The sequence below is a fragment of the Ursus americanus genome, chromosome 6, assembly GCF_024610735.1.
Source record: "Ursus americanus isolate L20-20 chromosome 6, mUrsAme1.1.p, whole genome shotgun sequence".
NCBI lineage: Eukaryota > Metazoa > Chordata > Mammalia > Carnivora > Ursidae > Ursus > Ursus americanus.
The window spans coordinates 16,228,799-16,253,902 of NC_142132.1; the positions used below are offsets into that span (position 1 = coordinate 16,228,799).

The 25,104-nt window shown below is 37.1% G+C and overlaps 1 protein-coding gene across 3 annotated transcripts in view; it reads left to right on the forward strand.

The window, feature by feature from the left end:
* The first annotated feature begins 280 nt into the window (after positions 1–280).
* Positions 281–25,104, forward strand: part of CCDC186 (coiled-coil domain containing 186) — a 50,705-nt gene continuing 25,881 nt past the window's right edge. For 2 of the 3 annotated variants that reach the window (XM_045803187.2, XM_045803192.2), the window contains exons 1-5: positions 281–486; positions 7,315–7,452; positions 10,249–10,941; positions 16,110–16,236; positions 20,481–20,609. In XM_045803187.2, coding sequence (XP_045659143.2) covers positions 10,283–10,941; positions 16,110–16,236; positions 20,481–20,609 — 915 coding nt within the window. In that variant the 5' untranslated portion in view covers positions 281–486; positions 7,315–7,452; positions 10,249–10,282. The remainder of the gene's footprint in view (positions 487–7,314; positions 7,453–10,248; positions 10,942–16,109; positions 16,237–20,480; positions 20,610–25,104) is intronic. The other variant, XM_045803191.2, reaches the window with a different exon arrangement.

The following is a 25,104-nucleotide window of genomic DNA, read 5'->3' on the forward strand; positions in this document are numbered from 1 at the left end:
AAGAACAGGCTTGGGGCGGGAGTGGCGTGAGAGACAGGACAGGACGAGCAGGATTGCTGGCTAGCCGAGTCAGTCGGGGCGTGGCGTGGGTGCCCAGAGAGTCTGAGCTCGGGGCTGGGCGCTCTGGGTACAGGAGGCGGTGCGGCCCCGGTCCCGCCCACTGCAGACAGGTTACACTGGCCCCCCTAGGGGCGCTCCGTCACACCACCCGCGCCTCGCTGATTGGCTCCTCCAGGGAGCCCCGCCCCCTCAGCTGTAGCTGGGCCGGCTTCAGCGTCGCCGCCATCTTTGTTGATGTGTCAGCTCCGCGGGGGGTTGGGGAAGCCTAGGCAGAGGGAGTGCGGTGTCGGCCTTGTCCCTGGTTTCTGTTCCCCGCCCCCTCCACACACCTCCTGGTCTTCCGGACCCCGCTATGGAGAAGTTAGGCCCTGAGCCGGAGCTTCAGCGGCCTCGTTAGGGGTGCGGCCTGAGACTCGGAGAAGTGGGGTGAGTGCTTGACCGGCGCCGCGAGCCGACCGGAGTCGCGTTGGCAGCGCGGAGGGACTGCCCGCCTCCCCCGCCGTTCTGCAGGTCCTGGGTTGGCTCTTCGCCTGGCCTCTCGCGGACAGTGGAGGCAGGCAAGCGCTGGGGGACGGAGTTAGGAAGCCTTCCTCTCCCTGCCTTGTTCCCTGGGTCCCGGGCCGACAGGAGAGAAGGCGGCGGAGAGGTCGGCGGGGGTCGGGGGCCGTGCCTCCGGAGCGGCGCTTGGAGAGCCGCCTAATTTGGGCCAGTTGCCTGGTCTCCCAGTGCGAACTGCTGCTAAGCCCCACCTGCTCGGCGATTTTTCAGACTCAATCGCCTATTTCTCTTTCCGTCTTCAAGTTGAGTGTGTGTGTGTGTTTTATGTTTACTGTTGTGGAGACTTTTTACCGTCTTATAAACTCTTTCGTTACTGTGATTTTAAGTAACTTAAAGACAGTTCTTTGGGATTTTGGTTATGAGAGATACTGTTACTGGTTTTTATGTTGCCTTTCTTCCAAGGACATTAGGCATTAAACCTTGACTGATAAGGATAAATCAAATTTCTGTCGAACTTGTAACATGGGAAAGCCTCTTTTACATGTCCCCTAGCAGCAAGCCTGGGGATAGCGCAGGTGTTATTACTGCTTAGCTGTTAGCAATTTAACAACTGTAGCTAATACTCATATCTTGGTTTTGTTTAGTGTAAAGAGGCCTGGATTTGGAGTCGGAGCATCTGGATTAGAATCTGCCTCTTTCACTTGATAGTTTTGTTATCTGTAGGGATTAGTATAGTAAAAATAATGGTGTACGGTGCCAGGCATTTGGCAGTTTTCTCCGTATGTGTGTTTGTGATGTTCCTTGATGCCTAGAGTTTTTACTTCTTGCTAAATGATAGGCTGGAAGCTTTTGTAAGAAAAGTGTGCAGTAAATCAGTGGAACAGTATTTCAAAAGGTGTGCTGTTAGTCATTAAAAAAAACATTGTGTAGGTATGCTAATTGTGGGTGTAGCCTTCCTAACTACAAACTACACCTTCATATTTGCCGAGTTGATCTTGTGGGAAAGATTAAGGTTCAAGAGACATTGACAGTGAAACTGAACTATCTCCTTGTGTATAAAGTCTCTTCTCTGTACAGCTACTTTTCAACTTTTGTTTATCGTTACAAAAATAGAAAAGTGATTGGCCTCGTTCTTTTTTTTCTTTTCGGTTTTTTTCATTTTATTTAAAATTCTGCAAAGGTAGTGAGTAATTCACAAATCTTACAAAGAATTAAAACTCCTTTTTGTATTGTAGTAGGCAAACATATAAATACTGAAGAATCTACCTGGAAATGCCTGGCTTGTGTGTGTTTGTGTTTTTCCCTGGAAATGCATGGATTGTGTTTATGTTGATGTTATTAATTTTTGAAACCTTGTCAAATTCGGAATACCAGCATATAAACCTAGAGATTTCTTTTAACAGTGAAGGTTCCAGAGAGTGTCCTTGGTATTTCAGAGTCTTATTGCTAACATGATAGGAGTGGTATAGCACAGTAACTATTCTGTGACCTTTTGGTTCCTTCACCCGTAAATGCAAGAGTTGTCCTTTAGTGCTATTCAATGACAGCATAGCTGATGGCAATTGCTTACTATATTCAGTTTAAAGACGTCTATTTACAGCTTCATGCTGATATCAGCAAGTGAAGGTAAAACAGTACAGAATACTCTTTTTTTTTTTTTTAAGGTTTTATTTATTTGAGAGAGAGCATGAGACAGAGCCTGTGTGAGAGAAGGCACAAGCAGCAAGGGGGTGGGGGGGGAGAGAGAGAGAAGCAGGCTCCAGGCCAAGCAGGGAGCCCAGTAGCAGGACTCAATCCCAGGACTCTGGGATCATGACCTGAGCTGAAGGCAGAGGCTCAACTGACTGAGCCACCCAGGCGCCCAGTACAGAATACTCTTAATGAAGAGATAATAGGTCAAAGGAGCCTCCTTTAGAAATTTAGAAAAATAGTCTTTCCCTTTGAAGAATAACTAGTAATCTTTATTAGTTTTCCAAATGCATATAACAATTTCATGTTAAAGTAAGAATCCTTGACCTCAAGTTCTGTGGGTTTTTTTTTTTTCTTTCTTTCAATAAAATTTAGGTTTTTCTTTTATCCCTTGTTTCTGGCTTTAAATAATAAAGCTGAGGGTCACCTAGGTGGCTAAGTCAGTTAAGCCTCTGATTTATGGTCAGGACATGATCTCAGGATCCTGAGATTGAGGCAGTCTGGGGCTCCCTACTCAGCAGGGAGTCTGCTTCTCCCTCTTTCTCTCCCCTTCCCCCTCCCCCAGCTGTGTTCATGCTCTCATCTGTCTCTCTCAAATAAATAAATAAAATCTTAAAACAATAATAAAGCTGATTCTTGAATTTCTCATAAACATTCACTGGGCTTAGGGTATTGCAAATGTTTAGTATTTCAGGGCAACGGTGGGAGTATAGATCATTTAAATTTACAAATAACCCTGTGATCTTAATATTTTTGCAGACTTCTTGAACTTTACTTTTTAGCTACTAAGATTTAAAAAAATCTATTTGGACTAAGTAAACAAAAGGAAAAGCATTGGCATGAAGGGGCAATAGACACAAAGTCAAAATTAAACCCACCAAAGAAAGTATTGATTGGATTGTGAGTATATTTGTCATTAAGACACATGAGCTGATAGTCTGCTGTAGGGATGATTACATAGTAAGTACTAATGAATAATGCTTTTGGTAAACTGTATCGTACCATATTAACTGAACGCAGGCCAAAGGTGGTTTCAAAATTTAAACATTAACCAGAACCCCTTAATAGAAGGCAGGCTTACAACTTACCTTTAATTTTTTTTATTAGTCTTCCTTTTTGAAAAGGGAACTATAGGTCAGTCTTTTCATTTTCTTTTAATTTTTAGATTTGGGAAAATATTAGCCAAAAATACTTTGTATTTCCTGAGACTCATTAATAATTTTTTATAGTGAGTGCTCCACAGATAGCTTCAAAATAAGATTTCTGTATTAATAACTTTTTGCTTTAAAACTTATTAAGAGTTAGAAAATTGCACTAAGAGTAAACTGATAATATGACATCTGACTTGATAATGTGATAGATGGTATGGTCGCTAACCTCTTTTTCTTGGAATCCTGATCGACTATAATTTCTCTTTTTCCTGTTATCCTGTCGCAGGATTTGGTACTGTTTGGGGGGACTTCTGCTGCATCTGTTGCCTTTAGTCTTTTTTTTTTTAGGGTTGGTTGATTGATTATTTAGGAGACAGAGAGCATTGAGTGAGAAGCTAGCGAGCACAGGAACGTGAGGCGGTCGGGCAGAGAATATCAAGCCGACTCCAGCACTGAGCGTGGAGCCCTACTCAGGGCTTTGATCTTCTGTCCCTGAGACTACAGCCTGAGCTGAAACCAAGAGCCACTCAACTGACTGCACCACCCAGGGACCCCCTGAGTCTGTCTTTCCAACATCTTTTTTTGTAATATAATGCACATAACTGTAAAATTTACTCTGCCCTGAGTCTTAGGTACAAAGCTAAACAAATTCCCACAGGGGTAATTGAGCTTGGCTTCATACTCTTTAAAACTGGTAGAATAAAGGAAACTTTTAAAATCTAGTGATAGGTTTCACGTAAAGGAGACTCATTAAAGTTAAATTTTACCTGCAAACATAATTAGATGTGAGTACTAGATAAAATATTTCTCTCTTTGGATAGAACTCAGAGTTCTTTGAAATAGCTGGCTTAGTTTTTAGTCTTTTTTTTCCTTAGTTTTTAATCTGATTTGCATAAATTCACCTGTGAACTTCAGTGTCTGATTATTTTCATCATGTGACACAAGGTTTTCATGTTTCTCACACAGGTTCCTTTCTGTTCTGTTAGTTTATTCTGCGTTTAAAAACTTCATCCAGGGATGTGTTTGTATTTTAAAGGTAACGTCCATCAAAAATTACTGATTTGGGATCAGATTATGTTGGACTGTGGATACATTTTTGATGTAATATGTTGCTTCTGATTTTAATTGCCATATCAGAACCTTGTTAGAACTGGTCAGATAAATTATTCTTTTGTTCATGGTGGTTTTAAAGTGTATTTGGGGAATTTGTGAAAAACCTTTAAATGTACTTGGCCTAGGAAGGACAGTAAACCATTATAGTGAAGAATGGGAGTGCTCTCACAGTCTCTACTTGCTTATCTTAGTGGACATGATTTTTAAGAAATATATAGGTGGTGTTTGAGGTTCATATGGTATAGTTTGTAATTTAAAAATTTGTTGTTTGTTGTAAATAATATTTATGCTGAACTGAGCCAGATTTTTCTGTTGTATTTAAAACATTTATGCGTATCTTATATAGCTTCTGAGGGAACACTGACAGATGTTCATATTAAAATGCTGTAAACATGAAGAGTAAAAGATGAGCTGCTTTTTTTTTTTTTAAACATGTAGCTTTTATATATATTGGTCCACTATACCCGACTGGAAACTCCCTAACTTATGCGTGTTTTCTCCACTGCCATGTTCCCAACACATTGAACAGTGCCTGCACATTATACATGCTCAGTACATGTTGGTCAATGAATTAACAGTTCGGAAATGTATTTGTGATTTGTTACTTTTGTATGAGGCTTGTTTGTTTGGTAACCTGTTGCCAAATATCTGTGGATTGGATTCATTTGTATCTGCAGTTTATTGAGTAAGCTTAAGTTTTTTATTGTTTATACTGCTAATTACTAAGAAGACAAGTAATAGTACTAAAACGTGTTTTTATTTGTAAGGCTCTTAATATGGAAATAATTTTATAGAAATGTGAGTTCTTGCATTAAGAAATAAAACAGAGGTGGGTAATGGTTGGCTTTAAGGCAAATAAAAAATGTTTCTTGACCAGTTGCCTACAGCTGATGAGCTCCAGTAAGAGCGAAACCAATTCTCACTTCACTGAAACAGTATTGAAGTGTGAATTGGTCCTGTAGTACTGTGTCAGAAACAACTGAAAAAGTGCTTAAACTGAGAGGAATTTTGTGACTGTTTAGTTTTAAATATAGTATTTTCCCCTAATGAGTAAGAGTTGCTAAAAAGTCAAATAACCTGTGTTATTTTTTTTACCTCAGTAAAGGAATAGATATTGTAATCTATATAATCACTGTATATGTGAGCATGGATTTGATTTGTACAAGCACTTTTTATTTAAAACAATCTTGTAAACAGATGTCTAGTTTTACACCCTCTCCCTTTAAACTACTTTTAGGCTACTGGATCCTCAGTAATTTTGATGACAACTACCCCTGTCCCCCAAAGAAAAAAACTTGGACACAACCAGACTGGCCTACATCTATATGGCCAACTGGAGGCCCACAAGAGGACTCAGCTGACTCCCCCCCCCCTAATTACCTGGTTAATTGTGGATATAATCAAGCTCATTGTGGTGCCCCTCCCCCCACCAATCTTTTACAGTTACTTAATCTTTGGTGATGGTTTTGTTGCATATATATACACATAGATTTTCTTTAACCCATCTCCTTTTCCTTTTGTGTCCGATTAGTATTCATTTAAGCATCAGAAAACTCAGTTTGCAAGCTAAGTGGTTACCAGATGACCATTTATGTGAAGACTTTTTCAAAGGTCAGGGGCATATACTGATCAACAGTATAGAAAGTACTTGTCTTTTGAGGTTAAACTCAGCTTTTTTTAATTTACAGAAGGATAATATGTAAAAACATTCTAAGCTGAGGTAAACTTAAAACAGGCTTATTTTCATTTTTCTTTTTAAAATTTTTGTGTTTTGTTAATCATAGTATTTTACATTACTTTAGATTTTTCAAAATATTCACCAAATATTTTACCTTGATTACTGAGAGTTTTGGGTATGCCCCCCCTTAAATTATTGTTTTTGTTTTTCTTAACCTAGACAAATATCCAGCAGAATGAGACAAACTTTTATTATTCTGCACATTAAAAGTCTCAGATCATTTTATAAACCTAGTGGACCCCACCCTCATTGAGAACTGAACAGCTTTAATATTTGCAAGAATGAATGCAAATGTAGAGAATATATTTGTTGATTTATTATTATTGCTGGAGATTTAAGAGGTTTCTTTTCAGTTCAGAGTGATGTTCCTCCTTTCCAGTACAAAGATCATTTTAAAAACTGAAGACTGTTCAGAAGTGTCACAAGGAAGGCTGTGACTGTGTGCTTAATGAGTGTAGTGTTTTTGTACTTACAATGAGAGAAAATTTGGAGGAAGATGAAGCGTAAAAATTGGACCTTTAAATATAATTAGGCTCCGGAAAGACTGAAGAGAAGGACATTCTAGATGGGAACAAAGCCATGGAAATGTTAATGTGCAGATTGGAGGAATCTTGAGTAGACTGGTCAGGGACTACTGGTCCATTATAGTGAAGTCCTAGGATTTTAGGAATGTATTGAGAGAGAAGACTGGGAAAGTAGTATGACTGGTTTACTGAGGAATTGCAGCTCTGAGTGTAAACATAAAATGGTTTTAGTTTTTCCTCGTTGGGTCTCTCATCTTACTGTGTAAAACACCCCCATCCTTTACACTTCCCTCTGAAGTACAGTCCCCTGATAATGTACTACTTTGATGTCATATCTTTCTGCCACTTTTGATCTCTAGGGGAAAATTTATTCCAGAAATTAAGACAGGTTTCAGTCATTTTAAAAAAACAAGCAACAAAAAACATTAATCACAAACTCCTTGTTCTACCTAAAGAAAGGCTGAAGGTGTTAGTTCCCAGCTGCTTGGATTAAAGAAGAAGTAATTTGACTCTAAAATATGTCCCTTCTTTTTTTCTCTAGCTAGCCCTTTTGGAGTTGGGAGAAGAAGACCAGCCAGTGGAAGCAGAATTCTTATTACAGGAACCTCTAAAGAGGGAAGAGATAGCCCTGGCCTCAGTCTGATTCGTCTGATTGCATTTGGTGGTGGTCTCTGTGGAGGTAGTGTGTGGATTTTTTAGGGGCAAGGTTGTACCTCCCTGATCCCTTCTGCCATTGAGGGCCAGCCCACTTCACAGGGCAGCTCCTGCTCCCCCTTGGCAGAGCCATTGTACATACTTCAACCCCTTCTCTGAATTGGGTGACACTTGACCTAGTGCTGTCTCAAGTCACTTGCCCATGTCAGGGAGTCACTTGCCCATGTCAGGGAGTAAGATTGAGAAACCAACATTTCAAGTGTTACAGGTATGAGGTGATTACACCTGGATTGGGTTACAGGTAGGGGACCGTGGCATTAGAAAAGAGGGTATAACTTGAGGCATGAAATTGGTAAAACAATATGAGGGCAAAGGAAACGAAGGCGTCATGACTAAGAAAAATGATACCTTCGGGGTGCTTGGGTGGCTCAGTCAGTTAAGCGTCTGCCTTCGGCTGAGGTCGTGATCCTAGGATCCTGGGATCAGCCCCACATTGGGCTCTCTGCTCAGCAGGAAGCCTGCTTCTCCTTCTCCCTCTGTGTACCACTCTGCCTAGTTGTGTTCTCTGTCAAGTAAATAAAATCTTTTTTAAAAAAATGGTACCATTGACAGAAACAGGATTAACTGGGAGTGCTCAATTATAGGAGATACAATTTTGATTTGGGATTTATGCCATTTTGAGTTTGAGGTTATCGTGGAACATCCATTCAACATGTCTATATTCAGGTGAAGATTTTAATATGGACATAGAGTGAAGGCAAACAGGTAATTTGTTATCTGTAACTCAAGAACACAGGACTGAAAGTAACTTAATGTGGATATCATCTAGGAGTTCAAATTGTCAAAGTGGTTGAATTCTAGGAGGGAAAATAAAGTTGAAGACTGAATTGTGGAGAATATGAAAGCTGGATAAAAGGATAATTCTTGACAATTAGTGCTTTCCTCTTGACAAAGCATGGCACACATTCTCTAATGATAAATTTTCTTTTTGCTTGATGCTGGAGAGTCATAATCCCTTTATATATTCTCATTTAAATAGATTCTTTGTTATCTATTTTGGTCAGTTGCTATAACATTGGTTATGATGTTTAAAACCATTCATTTTTAGATTTCTAAATTAAGATTACAAATTCAGCAGCAACACATTAACAAGTTATATCTTAAAGTGACTTACTTTAGAGAGAACTATATAGGCTAATACTTGTATTTGAGAATTAGTTTACTTTGTCCTAGATTTTGGAATACACCATGCTGATGAAGCCTTTTATTAACTCACCGCACTAATTCGTATCGTCTAAACCGATCCTTTAATACTAGTAGGGGCTTTGTCTTGTATATAGCATATCATATGCAGCAAGATAATGACAATTTGTTTGTTTGGAAATATGTTATACAGATAAGAAATTTGTAGTATTAAGGCCAGTGTCTAAACTAGTTGATGCCCCAAAGGAAGAGAAAGCAGAGGAGGAAGTCTATATACTTCCTTTCTTAGAATTATTCTTCCCCATTTTCTGCATTTCTAGAATAATGTTCCTCAAATACTAGTTTTATCCTATCACTTCTGTACTTTAATTCAATACTGGAGAATCTACTTATGTGCCAGCAACTATAGTATGATAAAGTACATAAGTCTATCATGATTTATTGTCCTAAAATTCACTTCTGCATGTCATTTTGAGGATTCTACCTGACAGTCTTTTACCCTTTTTCACCCCCCGCCCAGGACTTCCATTACAGACTGATGAAAACATGTATCCTTCTGTTATTCGAAAATTGTATATTTGTTTTGTTTTCCATAAGTACACCCTCCATCTGAAATTATTTAGTTTCTCAAAACTCTGACTTGCCCCCTTTTTTATCCAACTTTATATAACACTGATAACTCATCTACCCTATATGTACTTTGTTGATGTGTGATGAAAGAAGTTGACAATTTTTTTTCATCAAGATTGCTGGAATATTTTTTTTAATGATTTTTTATTATGTTAGTCACCATACAGTACATCCAATATTTTGTATTTATCTATCTTAGGATAATTTTTGAAGTTGACTGATTTTCAGAAAATAGCTAAAATACTAACCATCATAAACAGCATAAAAATGTATTCCAGTTGTTGAATTAGTTTTGTCAGTGTTTCCTTTATGACCTGGGCAGTGCATATGGGCTCCATTTGAGTTGCACTGAACATTGTTTATTCTTGATGAGATAGCATAGTGCTTCCTGGATTTTTGTCTGGATGAAAAACAAATTCCTGTCAGGGATCTTTAACACCCACACTTCTTTTAGCTCAGCTCTAGGTGCCTGGGCTTTAGATAGTTGTCTTTTGTTATTTAATTTTCCTTCTCAGTAAATTTTTATCATCATTAAAGTATATCATTTTGTAATCTTTCTCTTCTAGTATTTCCCCTGCTGTCTTATTTCCCCAATATTTTCTTATAGATTCTTGAAATAGTTTTTTCCCCTCATGGAACTGAAGGAATTCTAAACAATTCAATTGAATTCTAACAATTTAAACTGTAGATATTTCATACCCTACATCTTATGGGGGTGATTAAGGAAGGCCAAACTGCAGCTGAAGTGAAGTTGTGTGAATGAATTAAAGGAGGAAAGAGCAAGACTTTGTAGCACCTTACCGATTGTGGCACACATTGATTGGCTGTCCTCTTCAGTTTGGGGTTTTTTCCTCCTCTCAAAGGAAGTCTTTTAAAAGAATTACTAGTGGTAAAATTTGTGGCCTTAGTTATTTCAGTTTGTGCAAATACATATGAGGTCTTGGTTTAAAAAACTTTTTAAAAATTTTTGATGTTTTGACTTTTTTAGATGTAAAACGAAGATCAGGAACACATTTGAAGAAATGCAGAGTGAAGTGGTGTCAATCAGCATGTCAGAGACAGAGCGCGTAGCTTCCATTTCTTCTGATAAAAATATTGGGAAAACCTTTGAATTAAAGGAAGACTCCTGCAGCTCGTTTTCTGTTGATGAAAGCAACAGCTTAGAAAATGAGACTAAACTGTCGTCATTAAACTTTGATAAAACTTCATGTCAGCCTAATGAACATAATCAAATTGAAACACAGGAAAATTGTATTCAGGATCCTGGTGGAGGTGAGGATTCTTGTGCTAAAACAGACATATGCCCAGAAAATTCTGAACAAGTAGCTAATTTTCCTGGTGGAGATTTTACAGAGCAAATTTCAAAAACAAATGAAACAGAACAGAGAGTAACACAAATATTGGCAGAATTAAGGTCATCTACATTTACAGAAGCAGCGAATCAAAAGACTTATTCAGAAAGTCCCTATGATACAGACTGCACCAAAAAACTTATTTCAAAAATAAAGAATGTTTCAGCGTCAGAGGATTTGTTGGAAGAAATAGAATCTGAGCTCTTATCTACAGAGTTTGTGGAAGAACACCGAGTACCAAATGGAATGAATAAAGGAGAACATGCATTAGTTATGTTTGAAAAGTGTGTGCAAGAGAAGTATTTACAGCAAGAGCACACCATAAAGAAGTAAGTTTTTATTTTTTAGGTTTTCTCCCCCTGCCGGGATTAAAGATTGAATTCTTGTCCATTCTTAATTGCACAATAGACATTCATGTTGTAGTTGATCAACAAATATGTATTTACTGAATAACTGAGCAAATGTAAAGTTCATCTAGTAATTTAATACATGCCTAAAGGAATAAATACTAATGTGAGTTCATTAAAGATCTAGAAATATTTATAAGGACAGCTCAAGTTTTTCAATTTCGAAAGAATGTAGAGCATAATATTGTCAAAACTATGAGAAATTCAAAAGAAAATGAGAAGTCATACAATTCAAAAAGATTTTCTTAAAATTCCCATTGTAAATTCATTGGTTTTAAAAATTAAAATTTAGGGAAGAGTTGGTTGGTTATCAGTAATTAAGAACATATTTTTTAGACTTCCCTTGGATTTTTGGAGCTAATTTCTATTCTAATGATAGTTTTATTTTATCCCTTCCTAATAGAATGATATCATCCTGTATTTTTATTCTAGATTTTTATATCTAAGTGTTGCAAATGTTTAGGTAGTCTTTTTTTTTTTTTAAGATTTTATTTATTTGAGAGAGAGAGAGAATGCACAAGCAGGGAGGAGAGGGAGAAACAGGTTCCCCGCTGAGCAGGGAGCAGATTCCAGGATCCAGGGCAGACATTTAACTGAGCCACCCAGGCACCCCTAAGTAGTTTTTTTATAACCTTTAAGAAAGGAAAATAAAACATGCTAACCTTCACTAAAATACAGACTGGTTCTTTTTTTTTAAATGATACTTTAAAAAAATTTTGGAATGGGAGGTGTGTATGTAGAGAAAGCGGAAGTGGAAGTCTATATACTACACGAGGGTGACAGAAAAAAATATGCCATAATCCAACTATTGCTAGATATGTAGCTGGCTTTTAATGATCTCCTTGCTTGTAGTGTTTACTCTCCTAGATTTTTTTTCTCACCTATTTCAATGCTTTTATTTCATTTATTTCTTTTTATAATCATATTTTTTTATTATATTATGTTAGTCACCATACAGTACATCCCTGGTTTTTGATGTAAAGTTCGATGATTCATTAGTTGCATATAACACCCAGTGCACCATGCGATACGTGCCCTCCTTACTACCCATCACCAGCCTATCCCATTCCCCCACCCCCCTCCCCTCTGAAGCCCTCAGTCTGTTTCTGTGTCCGTAGTCTGTCATGCTTCATTCCCCCTTCTGATTACCCCCCTTTCTTTATCCCTTTCTTCTCCTACCGATCTTTCTAGTTCTTACGTTCCATAGATGAGAGAAATCATATGATAATTGTCTTTCTCTGCTTGACTTATTTCACCTAGCATTATCTCCTCCAGTGCCGTCCATGTTGCAGCAAATGTTGAGAACTCATTCTTTCTGATAGCTGAGTAATATTCCATTGTATATATGGACCACATCTTCTTAATCCAGTCATCTGTTGAAGGGCATCTTGGCTCCTTCCACGATTTAGCTATTGTGGACAATGCTGCTATGAACATTGGGGTGCATATGGCCCTTCTCTTCACTACATCTGTATCTTTGGGGTAGATACCCAGTAGCGCAATGGCTGGGTCATAGGGTAGCTCAGTTTTTAACTTTTTAAGGGACCTCCACACTGTTTTCACTCTCCTAGATTTTCTTACTCAGTGGATCAGTCTTCCCCAAACCAGCTTACAACTTCATTGGTTTATCCAGTGAACTTTAATCTCTTAAGCATCCAGAATCCTTCTTTTTTTCTATTTTTTGTTTTTATTTTAGATTGTGATAAAATACATATAAAATTTACCATCTTAACTATTTTTAAGTGTACAGTTCTGTAGTGTTAGGTTTATTCACATTTTTGTGCAACCAATCTGCATAGCTTTTTCATCTTGCAAATCAGAAACTCCATACCCATTAAACAACTTCCCCTGCCCTCAGCCCCTGACAACCACTGTTCTACTTTGTTTCTCAAAGTTTCTTCTTGATACTCTCTATATAAAGTGCAGTCTTTTGTATTTATCTTTTTGCAGCTGGTTTATTGCACTTAGCAGATGTCTTCAAGGGTCATCCATGTTGTAGCATCTATCAGAAATGCCTTTTTAAGGGTGGATAATATTTTGTATGCATATACCGCATTTTGCTTATCCATTCATCTGTCAATGGATATTTGGGTTGCTTCCGCATTTTGACTATCATGAATAATACTGTGAACATGAGTGTACAGATATCTCTTGAGACTCAAGGCCCTAATACTACCTCAAAACGAATGACTGCTATTTTATTCATATCCGTACTGGAATGCTGCTATTATGAATAAACTGTGATTTTTGTACTTAGATCATCAGTGCTTTTACTATTTTGGTTTTTTAGGGTAACTTCCTCATTTTGCTATCTGTACCTATTCTTTCAGATCTTTTTTTTTTTTTTTTTTTTTTTTTTGAGATTGTCCGTGATGCCTCGTCCCACTTACCTTAGATCTGGACTCATCACTTTAATGCCTGTCTTGTAAATTGTAAGATGTTGTACATTAAATAATAATAGCATATACTTTTATGATGTTAATTATATGCCAGGCGCTTTATTAATTCATGGAATCACAACAATCCTCTGGTATCAACTATTACTCCTATTTTACAGATGAGGTACCTAAGGCACAGAAAGATTACATCAAGGTCACATGCTAGTAAATGCCCCAGTTAGAATCTGAGCCTAGTTAGTCTGGCTTCAGAAGATTTTTCAATGTGGTTATCCGAAATGAACTAGTTAGAAGTTGTTAAACTTATCTAAAAATATTAAGAACACAGTAGAAAATTCTTTTTTTGCCTCATCCTGTCAGAACAGTGGCAGCATGGTAGACTGGGGTAAGCCCAGTTTTGGTTAGAAGCCTGCAGTTGGAAGATTCCCACTTCCACTCGCAAATTCTGATTTGTTGTGCACATCAACCTCTCTGAATCAAAATTTGTCATCTCTGAGGGGGACGATACCTGATGGAATTGTTTTATAGACATTAAGGCATAAAAATATTAGATATTATTTTAACTAAGTTAATCTTTTGTTACACACATAATAGCATAATTGTGACTCAAGTTAGCTCTACAACAGTAATTTTTTTTTTGCCTTAATTTAATATTCTATAAAGAAAACTGCCTTTCAGTTCCTTTGGCTTAAATTTTCATGAATGCTTCTATTTCCAGATGTCTTTGTGTACACATCCATTCCTCCATTTTCTAACATCAGTGTGTTGTCCAAGGTCCCAACAGGAATTCTTAATTAAGAACGGTTAGTTGTGCACTGGATGTGACAGTTTGAGGGTTTGCTGTTCTTGCACTGCTGCCTCCCTGAATTGCTTACTTGTGAACTGTAGCCAGGATCCTTGTGCGGCAAGTACACCGAGTCAAATAATCGAAGTTAAACCACTGTGCCAAAAAGGCTTGAATAAACTTGCATGCTACATTTTTCTCCTTCCCAAACATTTGCATGATTTGCTTCCTCGCTGTGTCCCGTGCTCCTCAGAGAGGCCCACCCTGACTACCTTATCTAAATGCACTGCTCAAGGGGCACCTGGGTGGCTCAGTCGTTAAGCGTCTGCCTTGGGCTCAGGGCGTGATCCCAAGAGTTCTGGGATCAAGCCCCGCATCAGGCTTCTCCGTGGGAAGCCTGCTTCTTCCTCTCCCACTCCCCGTGCCTGTGCTCCCTCTCTCACTGGCTGTCTCTTTCTGTTAAATAAATAAATAAGATCTTTAAAAATAAATAAATAAAATAAATGCACTGCTCAAGGGGCACCTGGGTGGCTCAGTCAGGTGATAACATCTGACTCTTGGCTTTGGCTCCACCGGTGATCTCAGGGTGGTGAGGTCTAGCCCATTGGGCTCCGTGCTCAGTGGGGAGTCTGCTGGAGATTCTCTCCGTCTGCACATGCCCTCCTACCTCCCTTCCCCCAGAACATTCTCTCACGTGCTCTCTCTCCCAGATAAATAAATCTTTAAAAAAAATAAAATCACTGCTCAAATCACACTATGTCCTCTTGCTCTCTTTTAGTTTTCTTAATAGGACCTGATCACTGCCTGATATTTTATTATATTATGTTTATTTTCACTGTCTCCCTTTGAATGTAAGCACCATGAGGGCAGGGATGGTTTGCTGACATACTTCAGCGCACAGAAGTGTATAGGTATGTAGTAGGTACCCAGTAAGCATTTGTCTAGTGAATGAATGATCTTCAAAGTAGGAGAAAGGCCTATGCTATGGAACTAGACCCAGATCTCAGTTCAACCGCTGCTAGCTGTGTGACCTGGAACAAATGCTGGGCTTCAGGTTTTTTGGTTTTTTAAAATTCATAAAACAGAATTCCATAGACTTACTAATTTCATAAACCTGAATATTAAATAATGCACTTAAAGATAGACTTAGTAAATAGTAGTTGTGCAATAAGTGTTAAGTAATAGCTATTACTATTAATAATTCCAAAATACTAGGTTTCTTATAGTTCTGAAAACTTCACAGGCAATTTTTAAGGCTTTATTTATATTTTTCTGGAGGACTTAAAATGAAATTTCTGCTTGAACTTTTGTATTTTGTTTTATATTTTTAAATTTTATTTAGATTTCTTCTGTAACTATTATTAGAATATCATTGAAATGTTCATAAAATCTAAAGCAAGGTTTTTCACCCTCAGCATTGTTGACATTTGGGGGCAGATCATTCTTTGGTGGTGGTGGGACTGTACTGTGCATTATAAAATGTTTAGCAACATCCCTGACCTCCACCCAAAAGAATCCAGTGGCAATCCCCCACCCCTGTTGTGGCATTCAAAAATGTCTCAAGGCAAATGCCTGGAAGGGCTTTGCCTCAGATTGAGAACCACTGATCCGGTGGAGTTCAAATACTGAAGGGATGAAGTGCGTAGCTGAGATGCCCAACGTGGTAAACTTAAAAGAGTGTGGTTTTCTTTATCTGATTATATTTCACTTGATTTGAAATATACAGATTCTTTGGAAGAAGTTAACAGCCTGACCGCCAGGGAATGTTTTATAAAGTATAACATATCATAACAAAAGGACTGCTTAGGAATGTTGGTATATTAATCATAAGTATCTATAATCTGCAAACAGATTATATTTCACATCTCCATTTTTAGTTGTTTTATTTATACTGCTCTTTTTATATTTAGGTTAATTAAAGAAAATAAGAAGCATCAGGAGCTCATCTTAGACATTTGTTCAGAAAAAGACAATTTAAGAGACGAACTAAAAAAAAGAACAGAAACAGAGAAGCAGCATATGAATACAATTAAACAGGTAAAAAGACAAAAATCTTTAAACACTATACTTCAATTTGTAATATAAATACATGCCTGAAAATTTGTATATAAGTTAAAGTTCTATAAGCTAAATTATATTTTAATTGCAGGGGATTGCTTGGTATGTAAAGCATTCTTTTTTATGAAATGGGAATCATAACCTGATTTTTTTTCTTATGTAAATTTGTATTTTTATAGAATATGTGTGAGTGTATTCTATATATAATAGAAATCTAAGCAAAAAAGATTTAATTTGGCAGTCAGACTTTCTACCACTTAGAGGAAGAAGCAATGTATATCTTAAAGTTTATATCTAACATTAGAATATTTCTAAGCTTATAGTTTAACGTGATTCCATTCTCAGTATTATTGTGTACTACACTGGGAGACTGGCTCTCCTGCTTCAGATTTTATCTGGCTAGCTGTCTTCCCCAGTTTGTCTTTCCTCTTTTTCTTTCCTTTTTAAATTTTTTAAACACGAACTCTGATGTATGGATCAACAAAGTGAATATTCAGACTATTGGCAAAGCTGAACTGCCCTTTATCTTTCTGAGCTGCTTTTTTCCTTCCGTGAACAGGATTAGAAGCATTTTAGCCTTAAAAGTCTTTCCTTTTGTCTCATCCTTCACCAAAAACTATATAATGGGCAAAAAAACAAAACAAAACAAAACAAAACAGTAAACAATTGATAATAAAAAATTAAGCCAAGTTTCACTTGCTTATGTCTTGGTATACTTAATGCACCATTACATGGTTGGAAGGTGATTGTATTCGTAAATTTTACTTAATCCTGATTTTTATGTGCTTTAGAGCTATACCACAGTAAACCAAACTTAGATTTTCAAAATGTGAGGGAAGCTTAATAATGGACAGAAGCCACATTTTGATAGGTCACTGCCGATGACCAGAAACTTCAGACTGAATATATGGGAGAGAACCAGAGCTGTTCTTTTCATAAGCTTGTTAGTGGTTGTGCCTTTTTTAAGGAGAAAATTGGATTCTTCTTTCTTTTGCTAGTCAGTATAGCAGGATTTTTTTTTTCTTAGTTTTATTTCTAGATCTCCACCTTTCAGTATGGCAGCCACTAGCCACATACAGCCTTTGAGCGCTTGAAAGGTGGCTAGTTCAAATTAAGAAATGCTGTAAGTATGAAATCCACACTTAATTTTAAAGCGTTAGTATATAAAAAAGTAAAATCTGGGGCACCTGGGTGGCTCAGTTGTTAAGCATCTGCCTACGGCTCAGGGCTGATCCCAGGGTCCTGGGATCTATCCCCTCATCGGGCTCCCTGCTCTTCTGGGAGCCTCCTTCTTCCTCTCCCACTCCCCCTGCTTGTGTTCCCTCTCTTGTTGGCTGTCTCTCTCTCTGTCAAATAAATAAATAAAATCTTTAAAAAAAAACCAAACAAGTAAAATCTGTCAGTTTTTCAAGCTGATGTTCAAGTGATATTTTGGATATATTAAGTTTAATATTCATTTCACCACTATTTTGCTTCTTAAAATCTGTCTACTAGAAAATATAAATTACACATATGGCTTATATTCTATTGGACAGTGTTACTCTAGGTAATTTTGTCATAAGGAAATTAGTACACATATTCTATAAGCTAACATTTAGGGTTTTTTCCCAACAGCTTTATTGAGGTATAATTTAAATACCATGCAATTCACCGATTTCAAAGTGTACTGTTTAATGGTTTTTAGTTGTACAACCTTTACCACTATCTTAGAATATTTTACCACCTCACTGCCCCTGCAAAGAAACCCCATATCCATTAGTAGTCAGTCCTTAGGATTTTACGTATACAAGATCATGTCATCTGTAAATAGAGAGTTTTACTTATTCCCTTCCAACCAAGGGCTTTTATTTCATTTCTTACCTAATTGCTTGGTCAGGACCCTCCAATATGGTGTTGAATAAAAGTGGCAAGAGTGGATATCCTTCTCTTGTTCCTGACCTTAGGGAGAAAGCATTCAGCCTATCACCATTAAGTTACAATGCTAGCTGTGGGTTTTTCACGGATGCTTTTTATCAGGTTGAAGAAGTACCTTATTATTCCTACTTTGCTATGTGTTTTTATCATGAAAGAGTTGAATTTTATCAAATGCTTTTTCTGCATTTGTCAAAGTGATCGTGTGTTTTTGTTCTATTGATATGGTGCATTACATTAAATGATTTCTGGATGTTAAGGCAGCCTTGCATTGCTAGGATAAATAGCTTTGGGTCATGGTGTATAATTCTTTTTATATATCGTAGGATTGTTTTGCTAATACTGTGATTTCCATTGATTGAGAATTTGTCTATGTATATTCATTAGAGATACTGGTCTTATACCTCTTTTTTTGTGATTTCTTGGTTTTGGTGTCAGGGTAATACTAACCTCATAGAATGAGTTGGGAAGTGTTTCTTTTGGGGAAGAGTTTGTGAAAAATTGATTTGGTATTCAGGGCACCTGGCTGCCTCTGTCTGAGAAGCATGTGACTCTTGATATTGGGGTCATGAGTTTAAGCCCCATATTGGGTATAGAGATTACTTAAAAATAAAGTCTTAAAAAAAGAATTGGTATTCTTTAAATGCGTGATAGACTTTATCTGTGTAGTCTCCTGGGCTTGAATATTTCTTAGTAGGTTTTTGTTTATTTTTTTACTAATAAAATCTCTTTACTTATAGGTCTACTCAGATTTTCTGTCTCTTCTTGAGCTGGTTTGTGTAGTTTGTGTCTTTCTAGGAATTGTCCTTTTATTTCATCCAAGTTAAATTTGCCATAGTTTTCATTTATACTGTTTTTATTTCTGTAAGATCAGTACGTCTCTTATTTCCATTCTAGTAATTCGAGTCTCGCTCCATTCCCTTTTTTACCTAAAGGTTTGTCGATTTTGTTAATCTTTTCAAAGAACCATTTTGTTGAATTTTCTGTTTTTCTATTTTCTATTTAATTTTCATTCTAATATTTATTATTTCCTTCCTCTTGCTGGCTTTAGGTTTAGTTTGCTTTTCTTTTTCCAGTGCCTTAAGATGAAAGTCTGAGTTATTGATTTGAGAACTTTCTTCTTTTTTAATGTAGGTGTTTATAGCTATAAATTTCCCTCTAAGCACTGCTTTAGATACATCCCCTAAGTTTTGGTATGTTGTATCTTTATATTTCTAATTTTTTCATATTTTCTAATTTTCCTTGTGATTTCTCCCATTGGTTATTGAAATGTTGCTTAATTTTTACATATTTGTGAATTTCTGATATTTCTTGCTGCTACTGATTCTAGTTTCATTTCATTATGTGGAAGAACATACTTTATAAGATTTCAATCTTTTCAGTTTATTGAGGTTTATTTTATGGCCTAGCATATGTTTAGTCCTAGAGAGTATTCCATGTGCACTTGATGAGCGTGTGTATTCTCTGGTTGTTGGGTGGAATGTTGTATAGATGCATTAGATGCAGTTGTTTTATAGTTTTGCTCAAGTCTCTTATTTCCTTGTTAATCTTCTATCTAGTTCTGTCCATTATTGAAAGGTATTGAAGTCTCCTAACTATGAATTGCCTCCTTCATTTCTGTCAGTTTTTGGTTCATGTATTTTAGTGCTCTGTTATTAGGTACAGATGTACTTAGAATTATTATAGATTGACCATTTAATCATTATGAAATTTTCTTCTCTCTCTGGTAACGTTTTTTCATAGTTTATTTTGTATATTAGTATAGCCACTCCTATTTTCTTATGGTGTTATTTGCTTGCTGTATCTTTTTCCATCCTCTTTCTTTCAGTCTGTGTCTTTGAATCTAAAGCATGTCTTATAGATAGCGTATTGTTGGATCTTGTTTTTTTCTCCAATCTGACAACCTCTGCCTGTCATATGATTATTTAATACAATCTCATTTAATGTTGTTATTGACAGATTTATGTCTGCCATTTTTTTCTCTGTCTCATGTCTGTTTCGTTCCTCTCTCCCTCCCTTACTGCTTTCTTTTGCATTAAATTTCTTTCATATTTTCACTATATTTTTTTGAGTTATTTCCTCAGTGATTGTTCTAGAGCTTACCATATACATCTTACCAGAATCTGCATCAGCTTTATACTACCTTAATTCTAATGAGATTTAGAAACATTGCTAACATTTACTTTTGGTTTCTGTTTGAAATATATTCATTACATTCTCTATGTTCCCTTTCATTGTTTATATTTATTTGAAGTGTTGGTGGTCTGTTTGGTATAGCTATAAAAATAATCTGGAAATAATTTTCTTTACAGTTAGAATCAAGAATAGAAGAACTTAGTAAAGAAGTTAAAACTTCCAAAGATAAACTAGTAGCTCAGGACATCGCCGCTAAAAATGCAGTTCAGCAGTTGCATAAAGAGATGGCCCATCGGATGGAACAGGTATTTTTCAAATCATGATCATTATTAACTTTATATTCTGGTGACGTTTTCTTGTTTAATATAAACTAATCTGTTAGACTATTTTGGGTATCAGTGGTATCTTAAGAATAGGTTATTAATCTCTTTTAAAAATGCTAAAGCAATACATAAATACATGCTAGCTACAAAAATATTTTTAATAAATTGAGGAAGCATACAGGGGCACGTGGATGGCTCAGTTGGTTATGCGTCTGCCTTTGGCTCAGGTCATGATCCCAGGGTCCTGGGATTGAGCCCCACATCAGGCTCCCTGCTCAGCAGGGAACCTGCTTCTCCCTCTCCCTCCGCTGCTACCCCTGCTTTTGCGCACACGCGTGCTCTCTCTCTGTCAAAATAAAGAAAGAAAATCTTAAAAAAAAAAAAATAAGGAAGTATACAGGACAAAAAGTGGAAATCCTTCTTCATTTGTACCTCTCTCTTCCTTGGTATTCCATTCCTTGTTCCGAGGCTAATTATTGATATTTTGGTTATGTATCTTACCATATATACATGTATAAGTCACACAAGCTTATGTGTATGTATTCATATACTTATTCCTCCTACTTGATTGGAATCTTACTGTGCATCTTTTTGGAGTTTTTTTTTTCCTACTTAATACACCTTGATCATCTTTTTGAGTTGGTATGTATGGATTTCAGAAGAAATCATTTTAAGCATTGTTTTTGTGTTATTATTACCTGAACTACTTCTTTTTTTTTTTTTTTTTAAGATTTTATTTATCTGAGACAGAGCCCCATGTGGGCGCATAAGCCAGGGGAGGGGGGTGTGTGTGCAGCACAGAGGGGAGAAGCAGACCCCAGCTGAGCAGGGAGCCTGAGGCCACAGGCCCAGTCCCAGGACCCTGAGATCATGACCTGAGCCAAAGGCAGACGCTCAACCGACTGAGCTGCCCATGAACTCCTTCTTAGGTATGGAATCTTATTCGTCTTCATTTCCTTAGCACCATGCCTGACTAACTGTTAGTCCTTATGGTGAATTGAATCAGGAAGTATTAACTGACTGCTGACACTGTTAGTGAGATGGATCCTGTCCTTTCTACGCTGAAGCTACTGTCATAGGTAGCTTTCTGAAAGGCTTTTAGGAAACAGATGATCCTCAACCTTTATCTCTGTGATTCTTTTCAATATGATGATTTAAAACCTATGCTATTAGTTCTCAAACTTTTTGTACTAATTGAAGAGAAATAAAGAGGATGAGACCTTAAGATGTTGGTTTTAGTAGACTCAAAAATAGCTGATAATTAGAACCATCTGGTAGGCTTTTTAAACAATATATTCTTCGGAGTTTATTACATTTTAAAATAAAAACAAAATAGTAGTTGTATATACACAACAACTCAAAAGAGTAAAAAATGAGTCTTCTTCCAAATCTTTTCTTCCATTTTCTCCCTTCCCAGAAGTAACCATTGATGCCAGTTTCCTGTGTATTCTTCCCAAAATGTTTATTGCATAGATAAGCATGTATGTATTCCCAGGACTTCCTCTTCCCATTTCACTCCTTTTTCATAAATGACAGCATGTTGCATTCACTACTATGTAACTATTCCCTCTGTAATGATGAAGAATTTAGGTGAAGTTATTAATCGAAGCTAATATATTGAGATTTAGCTATGTGCCAGGCCATGTTTAAAAAGCAGTTTACAGGGGCGCCTGGGTGGCGCAGTCATTAAGCGTCTGCCTTCGGTTCAGGGCGTGATCCCAGAGTTCTGGGATCGAGCCCCACATCAGGCTCCTCCGCTGGGAGCCTGCTTCTTCCTCTCCCTCTCCCCCTGCTTGTGTTCCCTCTCTCGCTGGCTGTCTCTCTCTCTGTCAAATAAATAAATAAAATCTTAAAAAAAAAATAGCAAAAGTTTAAAAATAAAAACAGTTTACAATTTATTGAATTTTCATAATGATGCTAAGAGGTGGGTATTGTGTAGATTTTGGAGATTATTTCATTTAAATATTTCTACATCTGCTTCATTCCTTTTTACTCCCATCTTTTCCTCTCAACTTTTTGAAAGTTTTCAAGCCTGTAAAAAGGTAAAAGAGTAGTAAAATGAACATTAGTTTATCCTTCACGTGGAGTCACCAAACCTGGTAAATTTTACTTAGAAATAGATTCCCAGCATGAGTGTGCATGTGTACACACACACACAGTACCTTCCCCAGTTTAATTTTCCAGCTTAAGGTTTTTCCATTTCTCCGAATAGATAGGTAGAATGAATTTGAACCTCAAACTTACAAGAGGGTAGACTTATAAATTCTCAGGGACTTTACAATATGTTCCCTTTATCCCGCTGTGGCCTGGTATTGGGAAATGTCTACAGGGCAATAAAGAGTTCAGGCTTAGCATACCATTCTGGATTCCTGCTTTCCTCTTAGCTTCTTTGGCCCTGGGGAGTTTCTCATACTTTCTTGTGGGCTCAGCTATTTATTAAAAGGATGTTTGTGGGGCGCCTGGGTGGCTCAGTCAGTTGAGAGTCCGACTCTTGGTTTCAGCTCAGGTTGTGGTCTCAGGAATTTGGGATTGTGGGCTTCAGGCTCAGTGGGGAGTCTGCTTCTCCCTCTCCATCTGTCCCTCCCCCGCACATGCGTGTGCGTGCTCTTTCTCTCAAATAAATAAAGAAATCTTTAAAAAAAATAAAAGGATGTTTGTTGTATTTCATCTAAAATTTTTGGTGTTTTGAATGGGGATAGTTTATCTGCCATATTTCAAGAAGCAGAACCTCTTACATTTTATCTTAATTTTAACTGGCTGTTGAATTCTGTTGATCATCTTATTCATGCTTTCTTTATGTTCATCCAAGTCAATGATAAACATCTTAAACTGGTCAAATCTAAAGACTTACTGACTCTTCCTTTATCTGTACGGTAGATGGACTGACTTTCTGTGGAAGCTTAAGTAGTAGTTACTGTATCATCTTGTTTAATACACCCAGCAGTTCTGGGAAGCAGGTTGAAACCTAGAAACATGAACTTTTAGTACCCCAGGTTATTCCTTTTTTTTTTTTTAAGATTTTATTTATTTATTTAACAGAGAGAGACAGCCAGCTAGAGAGGGAACAAAAGCAGGGGGAGTGGGAGAGAAAGAAGCAGTCTCCCAGCGGTAGAGCCTGACGTGGGGCTCAATCCCAGAACTCTGGGATCACGCCCTGAGCCGAAGGCAGACGCTTAACGACTGAGCCACTCAGGCGCCCCCCCCCCCCCAGGTTATTCCTTTGCAGTTGATCCATGGATGACTGAGTAACAGGACATCCCTGCTGTAGTCAAGAACCTCGTGATATTTTAGTTTATCTATTTTAATTGTCTCTTCTCTGGTTGTTCTGCTTCTCATCTCTCAATTTCAGTGAAGCTTCTATCCTGCCACCAGTTCTCTTACTAAAAACATACATTTAATAAAAGTTTAATTTTTTGGCTTCCCATTGCCTATAGGATAAAATCGCAGCTCGTTAGCATGATACGAGAAGCCCTTCTTCCTTTGAAGATTTAATCTCTACCAGTCTATTTCACAACTACTTCCTCCCCAGTCCAACCAACACGCCAAATTTAAATCCTATAAAATGTCTTGGTCTCCTACAAAAAATCATGCTATTTTATACCTTCAGGTATTTGTGCATTTCTTTATAGTTATATGTATATATGTGTTAATGTAATGCTGTGTAAATGTTTTGCTTATATGTCGTTCATACTAGGTAGTGAGCTCTTCTGGGACAGAAGCCACAACTTATTCTTTGTGTTTCTAAAAACCGATATGTTGTCTGAGCATCAGCTTATGAAACCAGACTTCTTTTTAAGTTGACATTACCATTAATTACCTTTTCTAAGGATATTCAGTTATTTAAAAAATATACCTAATTCTCTTAACCAGTTCCAGCACAGTTTTCTCAGTCCTTGTCCACAATTACATTGTGAAATACTCAGGGATCTCTGACATTCTTATTCCACTGTTTCCCTTAATTTTTCTTGAAAATCAGCAGGCTGTTTCAGTGGGGGAAAAAAAACCCCAGTTGGACAATTTTAAAAAGTATTTGTACGTATAGTATTCTGAGTGTCAACTGGATGTGCTTATCAGCTGTGCCAGAACTTCATGAAACACTTTGTCATTACTTTTCATCAGAGCACGGGAGCTTTTCCTACATTCTCTTAACATGATCCTGTCTTTAATTCAGTTACAGTATCAGTTGGCATTTACCACTAGTTACTATTGAAAATCCCTTAAGTTTAAGATTCCATCTTTTGTAACATAAATAAGTGCTCCATCATATTTGCAAATTGTGAATTTAAATGTACTTAAATGAAGGCTTATCTGTAAAAGTTTTCAGTGTATAAAACTTCAGAATATGGAGTACCAGCTTATGTTAATAGAGTATTTTAAGAGTGTATAGATGTCACAGTCCAATTAGGTATATTTTATTAAGTGAAATACTTTCCTTTTTTCTTTTTTAAAGATTTTATTTGAGAGAGCATGGGGTGGG